We start from the raw sequence: 23,322 nt of genomic DNA on the forward strand, positions 1-23,322 counted from the left end.
CTGATCTTTGCCACCTCCATATCACTGGCCCCAGCCAGAGCCGCTCAGTGAGCTGGAAACTCCTCTCCCTGTTTGCAATGCTCCTGTTTGTTACCAGCTCCACATATAGATCCATTATCTGGATCCAAATACGTAATTCACTGACATGGAGCGCAGATATATTCACCCTCAAACGGCTGCTCAAGGCCTGCAGACATCTCACAGGAGCATCGTCCATGGAGCACAGACTAATGGGCAGAAACCGTAAAGATAAAAGCAGAAAAACAATGGAAACCTAGTAAGGAAAAGACCAAACTCTGCTCTTGTGTTACACTAGGATGCTGTATTTAAGTCTGCACCTACCTGTGGCCCCCGCTCTGCAGCCCCCGCCCTGCAGCTCCTGCTCACCAGCTCCCAGCTCTGCAGCGCCTGCTCCGCAGCTCCCCGCTCAGAGTCACTGGATCTTATACCCTGCATTACTGGTGTATTCACCCATATAGTATAAGTGATCATCTGTTATAAGGTCCAGCCTGAGGGTCATAGAAGTGTAAAGATGGCAGCCGACTGCCTGCGTCAGTTTCCCAGGTTGACTGATGGTAGGAAGCACAACTTATCCAACACGAGGGAGCGGCGTAGCAGAAAGGCGTCCTGGTTTAACGTGCAACACCCTGCAGACAAAAAAGAAAAGTCCCCAAAACCTTTGGTGCCAATTAACTGACGGTGTAGAGGTAGAACAGAAGATGCTGCAGAGCTATCAATGTACAGTGCTACGGAATATGTCAGCGCTATAGAAATAATTATCAAGGGGCATGAAATGCTAATGAATCCTTCTAATTAAGACTGAGAATCAGACAGTGATCGATGCGCCCCATCTTGTCCGGTTATACCAGTGCCGTCTTGGTGCTTCCTGTGTGGAGGCGAGCCGGGGGGCTGCGCTCATCACCAGACACCTGTAAGGGGCATTTCTGGAGTCTTCAGATTGTTTTTCATCTGTGGGTGTCAGGCGATTAAATCTTGATCTGTGGTGCTGGAAGACGTCACCAAGAAAGAGAAAAATTGGGGAAACCAGCGAGTGATGAGGTCATCCGGACAGTAGGTGGCAGCGCGGCGGTATAAACGCTGTGTACAGACAAGGTATAAAGCTCTATCCACATACAGGTCCCAATCTCTGAGGTCTCCCCTCGCGGGCTCCTCCAGCATTGATGGTCGAGCTCCTCATGCATCTTAGTCTACGGGTCTGGTCACATGTCCGGGTTTTGATTTTGGAGGCAGATTTTCCACAAAGGAAAAAAAAAAAAAAAAAGTTGCCCAACCGCATCCGGGCTGCATCAGTCTTAAAGGAAAACTGAAAAAAAAATCAAATCCAGGACAAGATGGAAGAAAAAAAAAACAAGACCCGGCAGACGTCAGAGGATTAAAGTAGTTGTCCAGGATTACAATAGATTGGCGGCCATGTTCACAATAGTCAACCCGGCGGTGTACAGGTACTGTTCTCAGAAGGAAGCGTCCAATGTGCGAATATTGGGCAACCCCCTCACAAGGGAGCCGGCGGGGATCGCTTACACTGCCAGCACAACAATGCACGTCCCTACAGGCCTCCGTGTTCACAGCGCCGCGGCACAGCTACAGAGCCAACGCGGCACAGCTACAGAGCCAACGCGGCACAGCTACAGAGCCAACGCGGCACAGCTACAGAGCCAACGCGGCACAGCTACAGAGCCAACGCGGCACACAAATCTGGCTGACCTGGGGATAGTGCAGAGCAGAGACATGCAATTATTGTAATAGATATACATTAAATAAGTGCACCCTTTACCTGTCCCTCGGGTCCAGGCTTGGAGCTCATCCCAGTGCACCTGGTTTGGACACTTCTCCCATCGTCCCAAGGTCCAGTAGGGTCATCAGGAGACCAGTAATGAGGATCTTCCTCCAAAATAGCGGCTGGTGATGGTTTTCACATCGTGCAGGTGGCGTCTAACCCCAACCATATCGGAGTATAAAGGAGGGAAGGACGTCGCACCGGCGGCTTCAGAGCTTATAACTCTGCAACCAGAAGAGCCGACACTCCGTGTGAACTGCGCCCTAACAAGAGTCGGTCCTAGTAGAGGACGCCATGCACGAGCCCTAATAATAATAATACATAATACTAATATATATATATATATATATATATATATATATACACTAATGCATAATCCGCTGCACACGCTACATGGATTACACTTTCTGTAGAAAACCCACAAAAGATTGGGTGTTACTGTTCCCGTATCCACATCGCCAGGTCCAGGATCCAGCAACCCTGTAAAGCGGATGAAACCACGGACAGAAAAGTCAGCAGAATGCAGAAATCCGAGCAACACAAGGGACTGTCAGAAAGTACAAGTGTCACGTACGTCCCTAAGGGGCCACGTCCAGACCACTAGCAGCAAGAGACATCTGAAAAGACCAAGGTAAAACAGAAAACGCATCAGCGCTCAGGAGAGAAGGGCGGACCACCATTGGGGCGAAGGGGGCCACTGTTATATTCAGCAGGCAGCTTCATTCAGACAGAATCTGGAGTCAGATCACAAAGAGACCTGAATTCAATTAGGAACATAAAGATTAAACATTCTCTGGCTGTTTTGTCTTTTTATTACATTTTCTGTTTTTGTTTTTTTCCATTATGTAACAATTTTATTGCTGCAGCCAAAACCCGAACTCAATCCCTATTAACAAAGATTGTAAAACCACAAAAGCAATGAAAGAGGCGGCAATTTAATGTGCTCACTGCACTTGGATCATTAGCTGCTCTGCATCTCAGCCACTACTGATGCAGAGTGCAGCAGCCGATACTGACACAGAGCCCAGCAGCAAATGATGCAGAGTGCAACAGCCGTTACTGATGCAGAGTGCAGCTAATTACGCAGAGCCCAGCAGCAAATGATGCAAAGCCCAGCAGCAGCTAATAACGGAGAGCCCAGCAGCCACTACTGATGCAGTGTAGCAAATGACGCAGAGCCCAGCAACTAATGACTCAGAGCCCAACAGCAAAGGATGCAGAGCGCAGCAGCTAATGAGCCCAGCAGCTGACACAGAGCCCAGTAGCAGCTAACGACAGAGTCCAGCAGCTTGTGACGCAGCGCTCAGCAGCATCTAATGGCGCAGAGCTCAGCAGCAGCTAATGGCGCAGAGTCCTGCAGTTAATGATGCAGAGCCCTGCAGCAGCTCAAGACGCAGAGCTCAGCAACAGCTCACGACGCAGACACTTACCACGCTGCTCCAAGAAGTGGTGCTTGCAAGCGTTAATCTGTTGATAATGGGGCGGCATTGAGGGAGTTGCAAAATTTTGCACCCAAGACTTTGGCCCTTGTGGCCCCCATGTTACACCACTGACCTTGTATTACAGTGTCAGATACATTGAATAAAGTTTCATGGTAGAGGAAAGTCTGTAGTGTCCGCCAAGATGCAGGCACTTATCTATGTTTACAAGGCCTCGGAATGTTTTCTCTGTGCGTTAGGGGACATCTCACCCCGTACACGTTCATCTGAGCAAAAGGTAAAAAACGAGCTTCAACTGAAAATCACTGAATACTTCAGAGTCTAGAAAACCATGAATAGCGTGAGCGAGGTCTGTACTTCTGGCCATCAGTCTGTGCTCGAGGGTCACGCCATAGCTCCCATTACTTCATGCACACAATGATGTTGGAGTCGGAGTCCAGTCTTTCATCCAGCTCTCGATAGCTCATGCCTGGGTAAGAGAATGTAAAACGCGATGGTCAGAGCCGCTCTCTAACTGATCGTGTAGGGGGATAGATATGGGGCGCAGCACTCAGGTTCATTTGCAAAGATGATCAATACTTTTAAAATTTCTCCTACAAGTAATTAAACTTTTTTTAAAAAACCTATAAATATCCCTCAGGCTTTGGAAACTATGAACTTCTGGAATATTCTCCATTACGTTCTCTTGCTTCCTTCTCTCCCCAAGTGCTTTCTGTGCTGCCGAGTTCATGCTGTTTTAGTAGCTGCGGCCAGAACCTGTACTCAGACCGTAGTTACTGAGCCACCGCTCCATGTATTAGCTTCTCTGCCCTCCTCCCCAGTGTTCAGACAGGGCTGGAGTACGGATTCCAGTAAGAGCAGCAGTTCAAAGCAGCTACAAAAAGAGCATGAACCCTGCAGCTAAAACCGCACATTTGGCACAATGTATGGAAGTAAAATAAGGTCACTGAGAACATTACAAAAATGTATAACTCGCCAAAGGCTGATCAATAAATACGTTTACTCTTTAATGCTTTTTGAAGCCATTACTTTGCCTTTGTGTCATCCCTGCACCTTGACCAAAGAAGCTGGAATTCTCCTAAACACTGTGCAGTGTCTGGTCACACCAGTGCCGGTACCTGTCTTGCAGCAGATTTCATCATAGCTGTGGCTTCCTGTATACAGACGAGCCGGGGGGCTGCGTTCATCACGAGACACCTTTACAGGGTATTTCTGGAGTCTTCGGATCAGGTTCTTCATCAGCCCAAACTGGATAAGTTTCCTGTGTTCACACAGAACGTAGTGTCCATTATGTCTGCAGCGCGGATGAGCGTACCCGGCGAGCGCGGTAGAGGAGTGTACCCGGCAAGAAGGCAGGGGAGGGTACCCGGCAAGAAGGCAGGGGAGCGTACCCCGCGAGCAGCTCCCAAGGAATTTGGGGTTACAATGTTCCCTACTTTTCACTTAGTCGTTTTTACATCACAGATGTTTCCAATATGTCCCAGTGATGTCACAAGCCCCGTCCCTCTGGACCCTGTAGTCCCCGCAGGGTTTCTGGACTTCTTCCTGCTGCGCACATTATAGTCACTGACCTCTCGTCCACTCTCTGCAGCTGCTGCGTGTGTCGGGCGATCAGATCTCGTACCGTGGTGCCAGGACTGAGGCCGCAGTACAGCTGGAAGACGTCACGAAGACTTGGCCGCTTAAGACCTAGGAGAAAGACCAGGTAACAAGCGAGCAAGGGAGACTGGAGTCCCGCCACATGTAGGGAGAGTAAAGCCCCCAAACATCAGGCTAACGTCAGCCCACCTCACGACGGTCCAGCCGAAAGTCCATTATATAGGGAGCCCCAGACAATTGTGGGGGACAGCACGGCCTACCTGGAGGCAGCAAAAGTTAGGGAGGCGTCTGTATAGAGGGAATGGTCACCTGCTTTACTTATGTAGGCGATGCACTCGTCCTGCAGAGCCTTGTCGTGGATCAGCTCCTGCACCCGCGGAGTGGTACAGTACACATTGGAGTACTGCAAGGAGAAGACCGGGACCAATGAAATGTATAGACTAGCCTCCCCTCGCTCCGTCCCGTATGCCGCCCCTCACTCCCGCCCCAGCCATGAACCTAGTTAGTGCCCAAAAACGTGTGAAAATGTAAATTTGTGTAAACAATAGTATTTTTTTTCCAATGCATGGATAATTGACATTTGGGACAGCTCTCCCAGTGAGGCCTTCTCTCCTCTCAAATGTGTACAATTCAATCCTGTCTCTCAGCTTTTGTCATCTCAGTTTCTGCCTATGCAGAGTGTAAAAGCTGCGGTGCTCTGGAGCAGCGCCTGTAATGACAGAGAAGCTGGCAGCTTTACTCAATCAGATCACCGGGTGGCTGCTACTTCTTACATTGGACCCCCCAGGCAGATGCCCCTTGCATTGGACCCCACAGGCAGATGCCCCTTGCATTGGACCCCACAGGCAGATGCCCCTTGCATTGGACCCCACAGGAAAAAGATGCCCCTTGCATTGGACCCCACAGGAAAAAGATGCCCCTTGCATTGGACCCCACAGGAAAAAGATGCCCCTTGCATTGGACCCCACAGGAAGATGCCCCCGAGACGAGCAAAAAGAAGCAAAGGTCGAATTCTGGCGATCCGGACGCATTACACGAGATTGATGCTGAAATCCCCAGATCTTTACCTGGAAGATGGAAACAAGAGTCACCACCCCGTAATACCTAGAGAAAAGGAAACAGAGTTGTAGTCCCAATGCTGCACATTAATGGCCGCACAGTATTTCTTGCAGGAACCGCCGCTTTGAGTCAGAAGGACACGGACCGGACACCAAGCGCTAACCACAAGCCCCCGGCCCCAGGGCGCGCTCCTGCATCATCCCGATAATGCCTGATTAGAGGGATGTCGCCATCTTATTCTCCAGACATTGGTCTCTGGATCACTCACATGAGGTTCTGGATCGCTATCCGCACCAGGTTCAGCTCCACGTCGGCCTCCGCAGAGATCTTCTGGATGTGACGGAAACCATCAATATATGGGAGAATCTGGGGAAGCAACACAAGTGGGTGAGGAGTCACAGAGTCTCCTCTCAGGGAGCCCGGCCGCTGCAGGGTGCAGAATCCTAGGGATGCAGTGAAGACTGACACAGCGGCCGCCACCTTTGGGGACCTTTCATTTTACACAAATGCATGTTATTTGGAGCTAGAGGAGCTTTGTATTTGTAGGCAGTGTGCACACTTTGCCTTCTCTAGCCTCATGCTGCCCGCACAATGAGTGATCTGAGAATCCATCAGTGAGCTCACACTGACAGTGAGGCGATGGCACCGTACATCTTTTGCTGAGACATTCAGACATGGCGGCCACATTTGGAACCGGCCGACGTTCGATTAACAGGTTTTTATTTTTTTACATTTTTTATCTTACTTTGCTCACTGCAAAATCCCAAAGAAAAATAAATAAAGCCAGAATGAGAAAGAGCAGGTAAAACTGTCACATGTGACCACAGGCTAAGGCCGGAGGAATCAATCCTTACACCTGCAGATTTACCTGCTGCGTCGTCAGATCCCATTGTGCATTGCAGAAGTCGTCCTTGTCTTCTGTGAACACCGGGACGTCGTACTCCTGGGCTGTAGGGGGCGCCAGCCGCAGTTCTATGACCTTCAGGTGCATGGTGTTACTTTCATCTGCAGTACAAGGAGAGGTGAGAGGTGAGCTCACTGAGCCCTGCACGCTGGGGTCACGTCACACATCTCACCCCGGTGTCAGCCATTATTGGCAATCACTCGATTTTCATCCAGAGCAATTTTTCTACTATAAATCCTCAATAAAATCCATGTGAAAGAGACGCAGAATGTGACACTGATTTCACTCTACATCGAAGGTGGATAAATCTAAAGTTATATTCTGGGGACCGGACATGCACAGAACAAGAGCTGCACAGTGCGGGAGACGAGCCCAGAGGCGGCAGACGAGCCCGGAGCCCAGAGGCGGCAGACGAGCCCAGAGGCGGCAGACGAGCCCAGAGGCGGCAGACGAGCCCAGGGCCCAGAGGCGGCAGACGAGCCCGGAGCCCAGAGGCGGCAGACGAGCCCGGAGCCCAGAGGCGGCAGACGAGCCCGGAGCCCAGAGGCGGCAGACGAGCCCGGAGCCCAGAGGCGGCAGACGAGCCCGGAGCCCAGAGGCGGCAGACGAGCCCGGAGCCCAGAGGCGGCAGACGAGCCCGGAGCCCAGAGGCGGCAGACGAGCCCGGAGCCCAGAGGCGGCAGACGAGCCCGGAGCCCAGAGGCGGCAGACGAGCCCGGAGCCCAGAGGCGGCAGACGAGCCCGGAGCCCAGAGGCGGCAGACGAGCCCGGAGCCCAGAGGCGGCAGACGAGCCCGGAGCCCAGAGGCGGCAGACGAGCCCGGAGCCCAGAGGCGGCAGACGAGCCCGGAGCCCAGAGGCGGCAGACAACACTAATAGGAAAAGCTCACGTCGGGCCCAATGCGGTAGAGGAAGGCGCCCTGTAGCCTTGTGATAGGGGCCCTCGTGGTGATTTATTACCTGACTCATGTGGATGCCCGCCCCCTACGTGAGGGCGAGAAAGAAGATTTAATGTCAGGCGGTCAGCACAAAGCCGTGAGGTCTGTACCTATAGGCAGAGAGCATTCCCCGGTGGAGTTCAGCCCCTCCAGCAGGATGCTCATGATGGGCACCAGCCTCTGCTTACTGTCCTCATTAGAGATGAAACCAGACTCCAGCTACAAAGACAAAAAAAGGAAAGTAATAGGCTGAGCCACCGTGCTGTCCTATATATAGTACAGTGCTAACCACTGAGCCACCACGCTGCTATATATATTACAGTGCTAACCACTGTGCCACGTGCTACCCATATATAGTAATGAGCTAACCACTGAGCCACCTATGCTGCCATATATAGTACTATGCTAACCACTGAGCCACCATGCTGCCCTATATATTGTACAGTGCTAACCACTGAGCCACGTGCCGCCAATATATAGTAATGTGCTAACCATGAACCACCATGCTGCCATATATAGTACTGTGCTAACCTCTGAGCCACCATGCTACCCTATATATTGTACAGTGCTAATCACTGAGCCACCATATATAGTACTGTGCTAACCACTGAGCCACCATGCAACCCTTTATAGTAGTGTTAACCACTAAGCCACCATGATGCCTTATAGTGCAGTGCTAACCACTGAGCCACCATGCTGCCCTATATATAGTACTGTGCTAACCACTGTGCCACCGTGCTGCCCTATATAGTACTGTGCTAACCACTGAGCCACCATGCTACCCTTTATAGTACAGTGCTAACCACTAAGCCACCATGATGCCTTATAGTGCAGTGCTAGCCACTGAGCCACCATACTAACCTATATACAGTGCAGTGCTAACCACTGAGCCACCATGCTGCCTAAGGGTATGTGTCCACGTTCAGGAAACGCTGCGTCCAGATGTTACAGCATAGTGGAGGGGATTTAATGAAATCCCGTCTCCACTGTGCATTAAAAAACGCATGCGTTTTTCCTGCAAAAACGCACATGCGTTGCATTTTTTCAGAACGCAGCATGTTGCTACAATGAGCAAAACACGCAGGAACACCGCAGGTGACCTGCCAGTGACCTCAGGTGCATTTTTGGTCAGGATTTTACCTGCATAAAATCCTGACCAAAGCCTGAAGCAAACCTGAACGTGGACACATACCCTTATAGTGCAGTGCTAACCACTGAGCCACCATGCTACCCTTTATACAGTGCTAACCACTGAGCCACCGTGCTACCCTTTATACAGTGCTAACCACTGAGCCACCGTGCTGCTCATTCCCAGTAACAGACTGCTTTGCGTCACTTATTACACGTCTTGCAGTGTACGGGCCCCTTTAAGAGGTGCAGACCTCCAGCGTCTTCAGGTATCCCGCGAGCTTCTTTACGATGGGCTCCAGCGCACACGTCTTGGCTCTGGCGTTGCACACAAAGCCCAGGTTAAAGAGCAGAGCGTTGCGGCTGTACTTCTTGTGCTCGATGCAAACCGGGCACCCGATCAGCTTCTTGTCCATGGCGGTCCTGAGCAGAGAACACACGAGCGTCAGCCGCCACCGCAGCGTTAGTGCGCCCCCGCCTGGAGCTTAGATACGGGCGATACATGCAGAACCGTAATGGCGCCACCTCCAGGTCTACGCTGCGTCACTACGCGCAGCGCTCGGGGCCCGGACTTCACTCACACTGTGATCAGCTTGTTCTGGAGCTCGGGTTTGGTGATGATATAAACCTGGACAGTGTCAAACAGCTCCCGCGAGATGTACTCCTCCGGCACCTGCAACACACGGGGCCACATCACCATCCTCCTGCCCAGGCCCCTCGGGGGAGGGGATCAGCGCCGCCTCCACTCACCTGGTAACTGATCTTGGGGCCGAGGGTGGGATGGAACTCGCTGAAGAAGACGCACTCGATCCTCCGACTGGACATCACTGCGGAGAAAGGAGGCAGGGACTGAGCGAGGGGGGCAGGGACTGAGCGGGGGAGGGGGACAGGGACTGAGAGCGGGAGGGGGACAGGGACTGAGAGCGGGAGGGGGACAGGGACTGAGAGCGGGAGGGGGACAGGGACTGAGAGCGGGAGGGGGACAGGGACTGAGAGCGGGAGGGGGACAGGGACTGAGAGCGGGAGGGGGACAGGGACTGAGAGCGGGAGGGGGACAGGGACTGAGAGAGGGAGGGGGACAGGGACTGAGAGAGGGAGGGGGACAGGGACTGAGAGAGGGAGGGGGACAGGGACTGAGAGCGGGAGGGGGACAGGGACTGAGAGCGGGGGGGGGACAGGGACTGAGCGGGGGGGGGACAGGGATTGAGCGGGGGGGGGACAGGGACTGAGAGCGGGGGGGGGGACAGGGACTGAGAGCGGGAGGGGGACAGGGACTGAGAGCGGGAGGGGGACAGGGACTGAGAGCGGGAGGGGGACAGGGACTGAGAGCGGGAGGGGGACAGGGACTGAGAGCGGGAGGGGGACAGGGACTGAGAGCGGGAGGGGGACAGGGACTGAGAGCGGGAGGGGGACAGGGACTGAGCGGGAGGGGGACAGGGACAGAGAGGGAGGGGGACAGGGACAGAGAGGGAGGGGGACAGGGACTGAGAGCGGGGGGGGGGGGACAGGACTGAGAGCGGGAGGGGGACAGGGACTGAGCGGGGGAGGGGACAGGGACTGAGAGCGGGAGGGGGACAGGGACTGAGAGCGGGAGGGGGACAGGGACTGAGAGCGGGAGGGGGACAGGGACTGAGAGCGGGAGGGGACAGGGACTGAGAGCGGGAGGGGGACAGGGACTGAGAGCGGGAGGGGGACAGGGACTGAGAGCGGGAGGGGGACAGGGACTGAGAGCGGGAGGGGGACAGGGACTGAGAGAGGGAGGGGGACAGGGACTGAGAGAGGAGGGGGACAGGGACTGAGAGAGGGAGGGGGACAGGGACTGAGAGCGGGAGGGGGACAGGGACTGAGAGCGGGAGGGGGACAGGGACTGAGAGCGGGAGGGGGACAGGGACTGAGAGCGGGGGGGGGACAGGGACTGAGCGGGGGGGGGGACAGGGACTGAGAGCGGGGGGGGGACAGGGGACTGAGAGCGGGAGGGGGACAGGGACTGAGAGCGGGAGGGGGACAGGGACTGAGAGCGGGAGGGGGACAGGGACTGAGAGCGGGAGGGGGACAGGGACTGAGAGCGGGAGGGGGGACAGGGACTGAGAGCGGGAGGGGGACAGGGACTGAGCGGGAGGGGGACAGGGACAGAGAGGGAGGGGGACAGGGGACAGAGAGGGAGGGGGACAGGGACTGAGAGCGGGGGGGGGGGGACAGGGACTGAGAGCGGGAGGGGGACAGGGACTGAGCGGGGTGGGGGACAGGACTGAGAGCGGGAGGGGGACAGGGACTGAGAAGCGGGAGGGGGACAGGGACTGAGAGCGGGAGGGGGACAGGGACTGAGAGCGGGAGGGGGACAGGGACTGAGAGCGGGAGGGGACAGGGACTGAGCGGGAGGGGGACAGGGTCAGAGAGGGAGGGGGACAGGGACTGAGCGGGGGAGGGGGACAGGGACTGAGAGCGGGGGGGGACAGGGACTGAGAGCGGGAGGGGGACAGGGACTGGAGAGGGAGGGGGACAGGGACTGAGAGCGGGAGGGGGACAGGGACTGAGAGAGGGAGGGGGACAGGGACTGAGAGAGGGAGGGGGACAGGGACTGAGAGCGGGAGGGGGACATGGACTGAGAGCGTGGGAGGGGGACATGGACTGAGAGCGGGGGGGGGGACAGGGACTGAGAGCGGGGGGGGGGACAGGGACTGAGAGCGGGGGGGGGACAGGGACTGAGAGCGGGGGGGGACAGGGACTGAGAGCCGGGGGGGGGGGGACAGGGACTGAGAGCGGGGGGGGACAGAGCGTGGGGCAGGGATTGAGCGGGGGGGGGGGCGGTAGAGACTGAGTGGGGGGGGGGCGTTAGGGACTGAGCGGAGGCGGGGCCAAGCACAGACCATCCAACAACCAGTAAGAAAGGCCTGTGCTCAGACCCCGCCCACCAGGAGCCAGCTGCAGGGGATGGGACTCGCTTTATTTACGTCCTATGTTATTGCAATATAAAGCCCAATCTTAGTATCAGGCGCCATAAAAAATACATTTCTCCACTAAAATAAGGGAATAAAAACCGCACTCGCCCGGTGTCGCCGTTATTGCGCCGAACCTGAAAATGTCATTAAACCTCCAATCAATGGCAGAACCGTGTCCTTCCACCATCGCTCCCTGCTCTGTGGAAGCTGCACTATGATTGCAGCTCTGAGGCACAGCACTCATGGAGGCGACCCTCTTCTGCACTCCCGGCCCCTCCGCCCGGCTGCACAGTATCCCCGGGCCCCAGAGCAGCACTCACTCTTCAGCTTCTTCAGGTTCCCACGGCCTCGTCCTGCACCAACCAGCGTGGTTGCGCCTCAAGCCTCTCTCCCATTCCGGCCCCGCCCCTGTGCGCTCATTGGTCTGTGGACAGCCATTCAAAAGTGGAGAATCCGCATTCAAACCGAGAACACCTGATTGATGGGCGGGGCCTCCTGGTGATTGACAGGATCTGTACCAAATGAGACCTGAGGGGCAGCAGCGGGCGGGGCATTTCCTGAGGGCGGGAGAGACAGAAGAGACGTCCGGGAGCCCCGCGGGAGGGGTGAGACTGCGGGTAATGGGGCGAGGCCGAGCAGGACTACAAGTCCCAGCAGGACTACAAGTCCCAGCACGGGAGGAGACCTGCGAGTCAGGAGGAGGAGGGGGCAGGCGGCGGGGAGTCTCGGCATCACGGCTCTATATGTTCTGTGCTCAGGTCTCTGCTGTCAGTGAATGCAGCCACTAATGGTTTCCTGAGCTGACGCCTCTCACAGCTGACGGTGTGTTACAGTGTGTCAGTGTGTGGTCAGAGGATACAAGTGTAACAAACCCTCAGCTGTGAGACGCATCGGGGGCTGCAGCCTGTAGTCGCCATCGCTCTCCGCTCCCCATCATGGAGGGTCTCTGCCCCCTGTCCTCCCCATCATGGAGGGTCTCTGCCCCCTGTCCTCCCCATCATGGAGGGTCTCTGCCCCCTGTCCTCCCCATCATGGAGGGTCTCTGCCCCCTGTCCTCCCCATCATGGAGGGTCTCTGCCCCCTGTCCTCCCCATCATGGAGGGTCTCTGCCCCCTGTCCTCCCCATCATGGAGGGTCTCTGCCCCCTCTCTCTGCCCCCTCTCCTCCCCATCATGGAGGGTCTCTGCCCCCTCTCCTCCTCATCATGGAGGGTCTCTGCCCCCTGTCCTCCCCATCATGGAGGGTCTCTGCCCCCTGTCCTCCCCATCATGGAGGGTCTCTGCCCCCTGTCCTCCCCATCATGGAGGGTCTCTGCCCCCTGTCCTCCCCATCATGGAGGGTCTCTGCCCCCTGTCCTCCCCATCATGGAGGGTCTCTGCCCCCTGTCCTCCCCATCATGGAGGTTCTCTGCCCCCTCTCCTCCCCATCATGGAGGGTCTCTGCCCCCTGTCCTCCCCATCATGGAGGGTCTCTGCCCCCTGTCCTCCCCATAATGGAGGGTCTCTGCCCCCTGTCCTCCCCATCATGGAGGGTCTCTGCCCCCTGTCCTCCCCATCATGGAGGGTCTCTGCCCCCTGTCCTCCCCATCATGGAGGGTCTCTGCCCCCTCTCCATCCCATCATGGAGGGTCTCTGCCCCCTGTCCTCCCCATCATGGAGGGTCTCTGCCCCCTGTCCTCCCCATCATGGAGGGTCTCTGCCCCCTCTCTCTGCCCCCTCTCCTCCCCATCATGGAGGGTCTCTGCCCCCTCTCCTCCTCATCATGGAGGGTCTCTGCCCCCTCTCCTCCCCATCATGGAGGGTCTCTGCCCCCTGTCCTCCCCATCATGGAGGGTCTCTGCCCCCTCTCCATCCCATCATGGAGGGTCTCTGCCCCCTCTCCTCCCCATCATGGAGGTTCTCTGCCCCCTGTCCTCCCCATCATGGAGGGTCTCTGCCCCCTGTCCTCCCCATCATGGAGGGTCTCTGCCCCCTGTCCTCCCCATCATGGAGGGTCTCTGCCCCCTGTCCTCCCCATCATGGAGGGTCTCTGCCCCCTGTCCTCCCCATCATGGAGGGTCTCTGCCCCCTGTCCTCCCCATCATGGAGGGTCTCTGCCCCCTGTCCTCCCCATCATGGAGGTTCTCTGCCCCCTCTCCTCCCCATCATGGAGGGTCTCTGCCCCCTGTCCTCCCCATCATGGAGGGTCTCTGCCCCCTGTCCTCCCCATAATGGAGGGTCTCTGCCCCCTGTCCTCCCCATCATGGAGGGTCTCTGCCCCCTGTCCTCCCCATCATGGAGGGTCTCTGCCCCCTGTCCTCCCCATCATGGAGGGTCTCTGCCCCCTCTCCATCCCATCATGGAGGGTCTCTGCCCCCTGTCCTCCCCATCATGGAGGGTCTCTGCCCCCTGTCCTCCCCATCATGGAGGGTCTCTGCCCCCTCTCTCTGCCCCCTCTCCTCCCCATCATGGAGGGTCTCTGCCCCCTCTCCTCCTCATCATGGAGGGTCTCTGCCCCCTCTCCTCCCCATCATGGAGGGTCTCTGCCCCCTGTCCTCCCCATCATGGAGGGTCTCTGCCCCCTCTCCATCCCATCATGGAGGGTCTCTGCCCCCTCTCCTCCCCATCATGGAGGTTCTCTGCCCCCTGTCCTCCCCATCATGGAGGGTCTCTGCCCCCTGTCCTCCCCATCATGGAGGGTCTCTGCCCCCTGTCCTCCCCATCATGGAGGGTCTCTGCCCCCTGTCCTCCCCATCATGGAGGGTCTCTGCCCCCTGTCCTCCCCATCATGGAGGGTCTCTGCCCCCTGTCCTCCCCATCATGGAGGGTCTCTGCCCCCTCTCCTCCCCATCATGGAGGGTCTCTGCCCCCTCTCCATCCCATCATGGAGGGTCTCTGCCCCCTCTCCTCCCCATCATGAGGGGTCTCTGCTCCCTCTCCTCCCCATCATGGAGGGTCTCTGCCCCCTCTCCATCCCATCATGGAGGGTCTCTGCCCCCTGTCCTCCCCATCATGGAGGGTCTCTGCCCCCTGTCCTCCCCATCATGGAGGGTCTCTGCCCCCTCTCCTCCCCATCATGAGGGGTCTCTGCTCCCTCTCCTCCCCATCATGGAGGGTCTCTGCCCCCTCTCCTCCCCATCATGGAGGGTCTCTGCCCCCTCTCCTCCCCATCATGGAGGGTCTCTGCCCCCTCTCCTCCCCATCTGTCGCTCTCCAGCTTCTGAGCTTTGCACCTAAATCAAAGATCATTTTCCGTTTTTCTTTTGTGCCTTTTTGGAGTAAAATTTAAATCCCGCTCTGTACGTCACCCCCAGGACGGGCGGTTATGGCGGTGCTCGGGGGCTGATCCCTCTCTGTACGTCACCCCCAGGACAGGCGGTTATGGCGGTGCTCGGGGGCTGATCCCTCTCTGTACGTCACCCCCAGGACGGGCGGTTATGGCGGTGCTCGGGGGCTGATCCCGCTTTGTACGTCACCCCCAGGACGGGCGGTTATGGCGGTGCTCGGGGGGCTGATCCCTCTCTGTACGTCACCCCCAGGACGGGCGGTTATGGCGGTGCTCGGGGGCTGATCCCTCTCTGTACGTCACCCCCAGGGCAGGTGGTTATGGTGGTGCTCGGGGGCTGATCCCTCTCTGAACGTCACCCCCAGGACGGGCGGTTATGGCGGTGCCCGGGGGCTGATCCCTCTCTGTACGTCACCCCCAGGACAGGCGGTTATGGCGGTGCTCGGGGGCTGATCCCTCTCTGTACGTCACACCCAGGACAGGCGGTTATGGCGGTGCTCGGGGGCTGATCCCTCTCTGTACGTCACCCCCAGGACGGGCGGTTATGGCGGTGCTCAGGGGCTGATCCCTCTCTACATCACCCCCAGGACAGGCGGTTATGGCGGTGCTCGGGGGCTGATCCCGCTCTGTATGTCACCCCCAGGACAGGCGGTTATGGCGGTGCTTGGGGGCAGATCCCTCTCTGTATGTCACCCCCAGGACGGGCGGTTATGGCGGTGCTCGGGGGCTGATCCCTCTCTGTACGTCACCCCCAGGACAGGCAGTTATGGCGGTGCTCGGGGGCTGATCCCTCTCTGTACGTCACCCCCAGGACGGGCGGTTATGGCGGTGCTCGGGGGCTGATGCCGCTCTGTATGTCACCCCCAGGACAGGCGGTTATGGCGGTGCTCGGGGGCTGATCCCTCTCTGTATGTCACCCCCAGGACGGGCGGTTATGGCGGTGCGCGGGGGCTGATCCCTCTCTGTACGTCACCCCCAGGACAGGCGGTTATGGCGGTGCTCGGGGGCTGATCCCTCTCTGTACGTCACCCCCAGAACGGGCGGTTATGGCGGTGCTCGGGGGCTGATCCCGCTCTGTACGTCACCCCCAGGACGAGCGGTTATGGCAGTGCTCGGGGGCTGATCCCGCTTTGTAAGTCACCCCCAGGACGGGCAGTTATGGCGGTGCTCGGGGGCAGATTCCTCTCTGTATGTCACCCCAGGATGGGCGGTTATGGCGGTGCTCGGGGGCTGATCCCTCTCTGTACGTCACCCCCAGGACAGGCAGTTATGGCGGTGCTCGGGGGCTGATCCCTCTCTGTACGTCACCCCCAGGACGGGCGGTTATGGCGGTGCTCGGGGGCTGATGCCGCTCTGTATGTCACCCCCAGGACAGGCGGTTATGGCGGTGCTCGGGGGCTGATCCCTCTCTGTATGTCACCCCCAGGACGGGCGGTTATGGCGGTGCGCGGGGGCTGATCCCTCTCTGTACGTCACCCCCAGGACAGGCGGTTATGGCGGTGCTCGGGGGCTGATCCCTCTCTGTACGTCACCCCCAGGACGGGCGGTTATGGCGGTGCTCGGGGGCTGATCCCGCTCTGTACGTCACCCCCAGGACGAGCGGTTATGGCAGTGCTCGGGGGCTGATCCCGCTTTGTAAGTCACCCCCAGGACGGGCAGTTATGGCGGTGCTCGGGGGCAGATTCCTCTCTGTATGTCACCCCAGGACGGGCAGTTATGGCGGTGCTCGGGGGCAGATTCCTCTCTGTACGTCACCCCAGGATGGGCGGTTATGGCGGTGCTCGGGGGCAGATCCCGCTCTGTACGTCACCCCAGGACGGGCGGTTATAGCGGTGCTCGGGGGCAGATTCCTCTCTGTACGTCACCCCAGGACGGGCGGTTATGGCAGTGCTCGGGGGCAGATCAGGATTCAGAGGAGACTGTAATCTGTGCTGCAGTGTAAAGTACAAGGGATCAGTTTGTTGAAGGTTCAAATCCCCAAGAGAAACAGCGAGCGGGAGAGATAAGAAATAAGTTTTATATAAATAAAACATAAAAGTCAGAAATTACTGGAAACTAAATTTTCTGACACTTTACATTATACGTCAGTGGGAAGGATGAGAAGGAAATGAGCAAAAAACACAAACGACCCAAAAACATAGGGGAAATGAGAAAAAGCGCTGCAGGCGGCGCAGGAACCGACCGGACGATCCCACACGTTGTGTGAACACGACCGTAGTGCAAATGAATGGCAGGGGGCATTTTATTTTTAAGACTTTGCACATAAGTCTGAACTGCTCCCAAACTGAGAAATCCTGCATCACAGAGCCACGCAGAGCCGCACACAGTGCCGCAGAGCCGCACACAGCGCCGCAGAGCCACACACAGCGCGTCAGCTGCACACAACGCCGCAGAGCAGCACACAGCGCCGCAGAGCCGCACACAGCGCGTCAGCCGCACACAGCGCCGCAGAGCCGCACACAGCGCCGTAGAGGCACACACAGCGCGTCAGCTGCACACAGCACCGCACACAGCGCCGCAGAGCCACACACAGCGTCAGCTGCACACAGCGCCGCAGAGCCACACACAGAGTGTCAGCCGCACACAGCACGTCAGCCGCACACAGAGCCGCACACAGCGCGTCAGCCGCACAGCACCGCACACAGCGTATCAGCCGCACACAGAGCCGCACACAGCGTGTCAGCCGCACACAGCGTGTCAGCCGCACAGCACCGCACACAGCGTATCAGCCGCACACAGCACGTCAGCCGCACACAGCGCCACAGAGCCGCACACAGCGTGTCAGCCGCACACAGAGCCGCACACAGCGTGTCAGCCGCACAGCACCGCACACAGCGTATCAGCCGCACACAGCACGTCAGCCGCACACAGAGCCGCACACAGCGTGTCAGCCGCACACAGCACCGCACACAGCGTGTCAGCCGCACACAGCACCGCACACAGCGTGTCAGCCGCACACAGCACCGCACGCAGCGTGTCAGCCGCACACAGCACCGCACGCAGCGTGTCAGCCGCACACAGCGCCGCACGCAGCGTGTCAGCCGCACACAGCGCCGCACACAGCGTGTCAGCCGCACACAGCGCCGCACACAGCGTGTCAGCCGCACACAGCGTGTCAGCCACACACAGCACCGCACACAGCGCGTCAGCCTCACACAGCGCGTCAGCCGCACACAGCGCCGCACACAGCGCGTCAGCCGCACACAGCGCCGCACACAGCGCGTCAGCCGCACACAGCGCCGCACACAGCGCGTCAGCCGCACCCAGCGCCGCAGAGCCGCACACAGCGCCGTAGAGCCACACACAGCGCGTCAGCTGCACACAGCACCGCACACAGCGCCGCAGAGCCACACACAGCGTCAGCTGCACACAGCGCCGCAGAGCCACACACAGAGTGTCAGCCGCACACAGCACGTCAGCCGCACACAGAGCCGCACACAGCGCGTCAGCCGCACAGCACCGCACACAGCGTATCAGCCGCACACAGCACCGCACACAGAGCCGCACACAGCGTGTCAGCCGCACAGCACCGCACACAGCGTATCAGCCGCACACAGCACGTCAGCCGCACACAGCGCCACAGAGCTGCACACAGCGTGTCAGCCACACACAGAGCCGCACACAGCGCGTCAGCCGCACAGCACCGCACACAGCGTATCAGCCGCACACAGCACGTCAGCCGCACACAGAGCCGCACACAGCACCGCACACAGCGTGTCAGCCGCACACAGCACCGCACACAGCGTGTCAGCCGCACACAGCACCGCACACAGCGTGTCAGCCGCACACAGCACCGCACACAGCGTGTCAGCCGCACACAGCGCCGCACACAGCGTGTCAGCCGCACACAGCGCCGCACACAGCGTGTCAGCCGCACACAGCGCCGCACACAGCGTGTCAGCCGCACACAGCGCCGCACACCGTGTCAGCCACACACAGCACCGCACACAGCGTGTCAGCCGCACACAGCGCCGCACACAGCGCGTCAGCCTCACACAGCGCCGCACACAGCACGTCAGCCGCACACAGCGCTGCACACAGCACGTCAGCCGCACACAGAGCCGCACGTCAGCCGCACACAGCACCGCACACAGCACGTCAGCCGCACACAGCGCCGCACACAGCGTGTCAGCCGCACACAGCGCCGCACACAGCGTGTCAGACGCACACAGCACCGCACACAGCGTGTCAGCCGCACACAGCACCGCACACAGCGCCGCACACAGCGCGTCAGCCGCACACAGCGCGTCAGCCTCACACAGCGCCGCACACAGCGCGTCAGCCGCACACAGCGCCGCACACAGCACGTCAGCCGCACACAGAGCCGCACACAGCGCCGCACACAGCACGTCAGCCGCACACAGAGCCGCACACAGCACGTCAGCCGCACCCAGAGCCGCACGTCAGCCCCGCACACAGCTCCGCAGAGCAGCACACAGCACGTCAGAGCCGCACAGCACAGCACACAGCGCGTCAGCTGCACACGGCACCGCACCCACGCCGCACGTCAGCCGTACACAGCGCCGCAGAGCCACACACAGCGCGTCAGCCGCATACAGCGCCGCACAGCGCAGCAGAGCCGCACACAGCACCACACATAGCGCGTGAGCCGCACACAGCGCCACAGAGCCGCACACAGCACGTCAGCCGCACACAGCACATCAGCCGCACACAGCGCCGCAGAGCAGCACACAGCACGTCAGAGCCACACAGCACCGCACACAGCGCGTCAGCTGCACAAGGCACCGCACCCATGCCGCACGTCAGCCGTACACAGCGCGCAGAGCCACACACAGCACCGCACATAGCGCAGCGGAGCCGCACACAGCACCACACATAGCGCAGCAGAGCCACACACAGCGCGTCAGCCGCACACAGTGCCGCAGAGCCGCACACAGCACCGCACATAGCGCAGCAGAGCCGCACACAGCACCACAGAGGCGCACACAGCACCGCACGTCAGAGCCGCACACAGCGCGTCAGAAAATAGAACCGCTAGAAGTGGAAAGTGTCCTGCAGGGTTCAGTGTGTGGCCGGTGGTGCAGCCGGTTGCTGTCTATCCGCACAGAGGACCACGGTCACCGGTGTCTCCACCCGGGTATAGGTCCCTGTAGTCCCAGTCTCCCTGCAGGGGGCGCCGCACAGTCCTGTAGTTTATAATGTCTCCTCTGTTCTGCAGGATCAATGGCGCAGAGCTCGGACCCCGAGCCCCGGCTGCACCGCACCCTGCGCCTCATATCTGGGGCCGCCGCTCATCTCACCGCATTCACCTTCACCATCTACATCGCCTGCGTGTCCCAGCTGGGAGCATGTGAGTATCAGACGGGGGACGGGAGCGTAATAACGCCACAGCTTATATCAGTACTGCACCATTATAGGATACGTTCACACTGGGCGTTTATTCAGCAGGTTTTCCTTGGTTTTTGCTGTGGTTTTGGCATGCTAGATTTGTCTCTTTTTCATGCTAATAAAGTTTAATGTTTGAAAAAAATGTCCTATTTTATAAAATCAGGTTTTGGCACAAAAAATGCAGCAAAACCTGAAACCTGAGTATTTGGTGCATTATCTCAGCGGGGATTTCACCACCAACCAATGTGTGTGCATGAGGTTCCTGTATATCAGCACTGGAGCGTTATAAGAGGGGCTGATATCAGTCACATACCGTGTAATGTCTGGGGGTTATATCAGTACTGGAGCGTTATAAGAGGGGCTGATATCAGGCACATATGATGTAATGTCTGGGGGTTATATCAGTACTGGAGCGTTATAAGAGGGGCTGATATCAGTCACATATGGTGTAATGTCTGGGGTTATATCAGTACTGGAGCGTTATAAGAGGGGCTGATATCAGGCACATATGATGTAATGTCTGGGGGTTATATCAGTACTGGAGCGTTATAAGAGGGGCTGATATCAGTCACATACGGTGTAATGTCTGGGGGTTATATCAGTACTGGAGCGTTATAAGAGGGGCTGATATCAGTCACATATGATGTAATGTCTGGGGGTTATATCAGTACTGGAGCGTTATAAGAGGGGCTGATATCAGGCACATACCGTGTAATGTCTGGGGGTTATATCAGTACTGGAGCGTTATAAGAGGGGCTGATATCAGTCACATATGATGTAATGTCTGGGGGTTATATCAGTACTGGAGCGTTATAAGAGGGGCTGATATCAGTCACATGATGTAATGTCTGGGGGTTATATCAGTACTGGAGCGTTATAAGAGGGGCTGATATCAGTCACATACGGTGTAATGTCTGGGGGTTATATCAGTACTGGAGCGTTATAAGAGGGGCTGATATCAGTCACATATGGTGTAATGTCTGGGGGTTATATCAGTACTGGAGCGTTATAAGGGGCTGATATCAGTCACATATGGTGTAATGTCTGGGGGTTATATCAGTACTGGAGCGTTATAAGAGGGGCTGATATCAGTCACATATGATGTAATGTCTGGAGGTTATATCAGTACTGGAGCGTTATAAGAGGGGCTGATATCAGTCACATATGGTGTAATGTCTGGGGTTATATCAGTACTGGAGCGTTATAAGAGGGCTGATATCAGTCACATATGGTGTAATGTCTGGGGTTATATCAGTACTGGGGCGTTATAAGAGGGCTGATATCAGTCACATATGGTGTAATGTCTGGGGGTTATATCAGTACTGGAGCGTTATAAGAGGGGCTGATATCAGTCACATATGATGTAATGTCTGGAGGTTATATCAGTACTGGAGCGTTATAAGAGGGGCTGATATCAGTCACATGATGTAATGTCTGGGGGTTATATCAGTACTGGAGCGTTATAAGAGGGGCTGATATCAGTCACATATGGTGTAATGTCTGGGGTTATATCAGTACTGGAGCGTTATAAGAGGGGCTGATATCAGTCACATATTGTGTAATGTCTGGGGGTTATATCAGTACTGGAGCGTTATAAGAGGGGCTGATATCAGTCACATATGATGTCTGAGGGTTATATCAGTACTGGAGCGTTATAAGAGGGGCTGATATCAGTCACATATGGTGTAATGTCTGGAGGTTATATCAGTACCGGAGCGTTATAAGAGGGGCTGATATCAGTCACATATGGTGTAATGTCTGGAGGTTATATCAGTACTGGAGCGTTATAAGAGGGGCTGATATCAGTCACATATGGTGTAATGTCTGGGGGTTATATCAGTACTGGAGCGTTATAAGAGGGGCTGATATCAGTCACATATGGTGTAATGTCTGGGGGTTATATCAGTACTGGAGCGTTATAAGAGGGGCTGATATCAGTCACATGATGTAATGTCTGGGGGTTATATCAGTACTGGAGCGTTATAAGAGGGGCTGATATCAGTCACATATGATGTAATGTCTGGGGGTTATATCAGTGCTGGAGCGTTATAAGAGGGGCTGATATGAGTCACATATGGTGTAATGTCTGGAGGTTATATCAGTACTGGAGCGTTATAAGAGGGGCTGGTATCAGTCACATATGGTGTAATGTCTGGGGGTTATATCAGTACTGGAGCGTTATAAGAGGGGCTGATATCAGTCACATATGATGTCTGAGGGTTATATCAGTACTGGAGCGTTATAAGAGGGGCTGATATCAGTCACATATGGTGTAATGTCTGGAGGTTATATCAGTACTGGAGCGTTATAAGAGGGGCTGATATCAGTCACATGATGTAATGTCTGGGGGTTATATCAGTACTGGAGCGTTATAAGAGGGGCTGATATGAGTCACATATGGTGTAATGTCTGGAGGTTATATCAGTACTGGAGCGTTATAAGAGGGGCTGATATCAGTCACATATGGTGTAATGTCTGGAGGTTATATCAGTACTGGAGCGTTATAAGAGGGGCTGATATCAGTCACATATGATGTCTGAGGGTTATATCAGTACTGGAGCGTTATAAGAGGGGCTGGTATCAGTCACATATGGTGTAATGTCTGGGGGTTATATCAGTACTGGAGCATTATAAGAGGGGCTGATATCAGTCACATATGGTGTAATGTCTGGAGGTTATATCAGTACTGGAGCGTTATAAGAGGGGCTGATATCAGTCACATATGATGTCTGAGGGTTATATCAGTACTGGAGCGTTATAAGAGGGGCTGGTATCAGTCACATATGGTGTAATGTCTGGGGGTTATATCAGTACTGGAGCGTTATAAGAGGGGCTGATATCAGTCACATATGGTGTAATGTCTGGAGGTTATATCAGTACTGGAGCGTTATAAGAGGGGCTGATAT

At 56.7% G+C, this 23,322-nt stretch overlaps 2 protein-coding genes across 7 annotated transcripts in view; one reads left to right on the plus strand and one right to left on the minus strand.

Annotated features, from left to right (window-relative positions):
- CYB561D2 (cytochrome b561 family member D2) overlaps window positions 1-23,322 on the plus strand; it is a 260,718-nt gene that overhangs the window by 232,743 nt on the left and 4,653 nt on the right. Inside the window, exons 1-2 of one of the 4 annotated variants that reach the window (XM_077277023.1) lie at window positions 12,290-12,408; window positions 20,247-20,378. In XM_077277023.1, the coding sequence (XP_077133138.1) occupies window positions 20,252-20,378 (127 nt within the window). In that variant the 5' untranslated portion in view covers window positions 12,290-12,408; window positions 20,247-20,251. The other 3 variants (XR_013218495.1, XM_077277024.1, XM_077277025.1) reach the window with 3 other exon arrangements.
- Window positions 2,231-12,248, minus strand: NPRL2 (NPR2 like, GATOR1 complex subunit). 3 transcript variants are annotated; one of them, XR_013218493.1, is made up of 13 exons: window positions 12,124-12,248; window positions 9,615-9,691; window positions 9,446-9,537; window positions 9,119-9,287; window positions 7,847-7,955; window positions 6,764-6,900; window positions 6,164-6,261; window positions 5,904-5,940; window positions 5,146-5,239; window positions 4,809-4,926; window positions 4,356-4,498; window positions 2,859-3,706; window positions 2,254-2,810 (listed from the first exon to the last, which is right to left on the minus strand). XR_013218493.1 is itself a non-coding variant. In XM_077277014.1 (12 exons), the coding sequence occupies exons 1-12, from the start codon at window positions 11,948-11,950 to the stop codon at window positions 3,639-3,641; spliced, it is 1,155 nt and encodes a 384-aa protein (XP_077133129.1). In that variant the 5' UTR covers window positions 11,951-12,210; the 3' UTR covers window positions 2,231-3,638. The 3 variants fall into 3 exon arrangements, 2 of the variants coding, with proteins under 2 accessions (XP_077133129.1, XP_077133130.1); XM_077277014.1 differs by having other exon boundaries at window positions 2,231-3,706; window positions 11,938-12,210; XM_077277015.1 differs by having other exon boundaries at window positions 2,260-3,706.

This window comes from Ranitomeya variabilis, chromosome 8, assembly GCF_051348905.1.
Source record: "Ranitomeya variabilis isolate aRanVar5 chromosome 8, aRanVar5.hap1, whole genome shotgun sequence".
Classification (NCBI taxonomy): Eukaryota; Metazoa; Chordata; class Amphibia; order Anura; family Dendrobatidae; genus Ranitomeya; species Ranitomeya variabilis.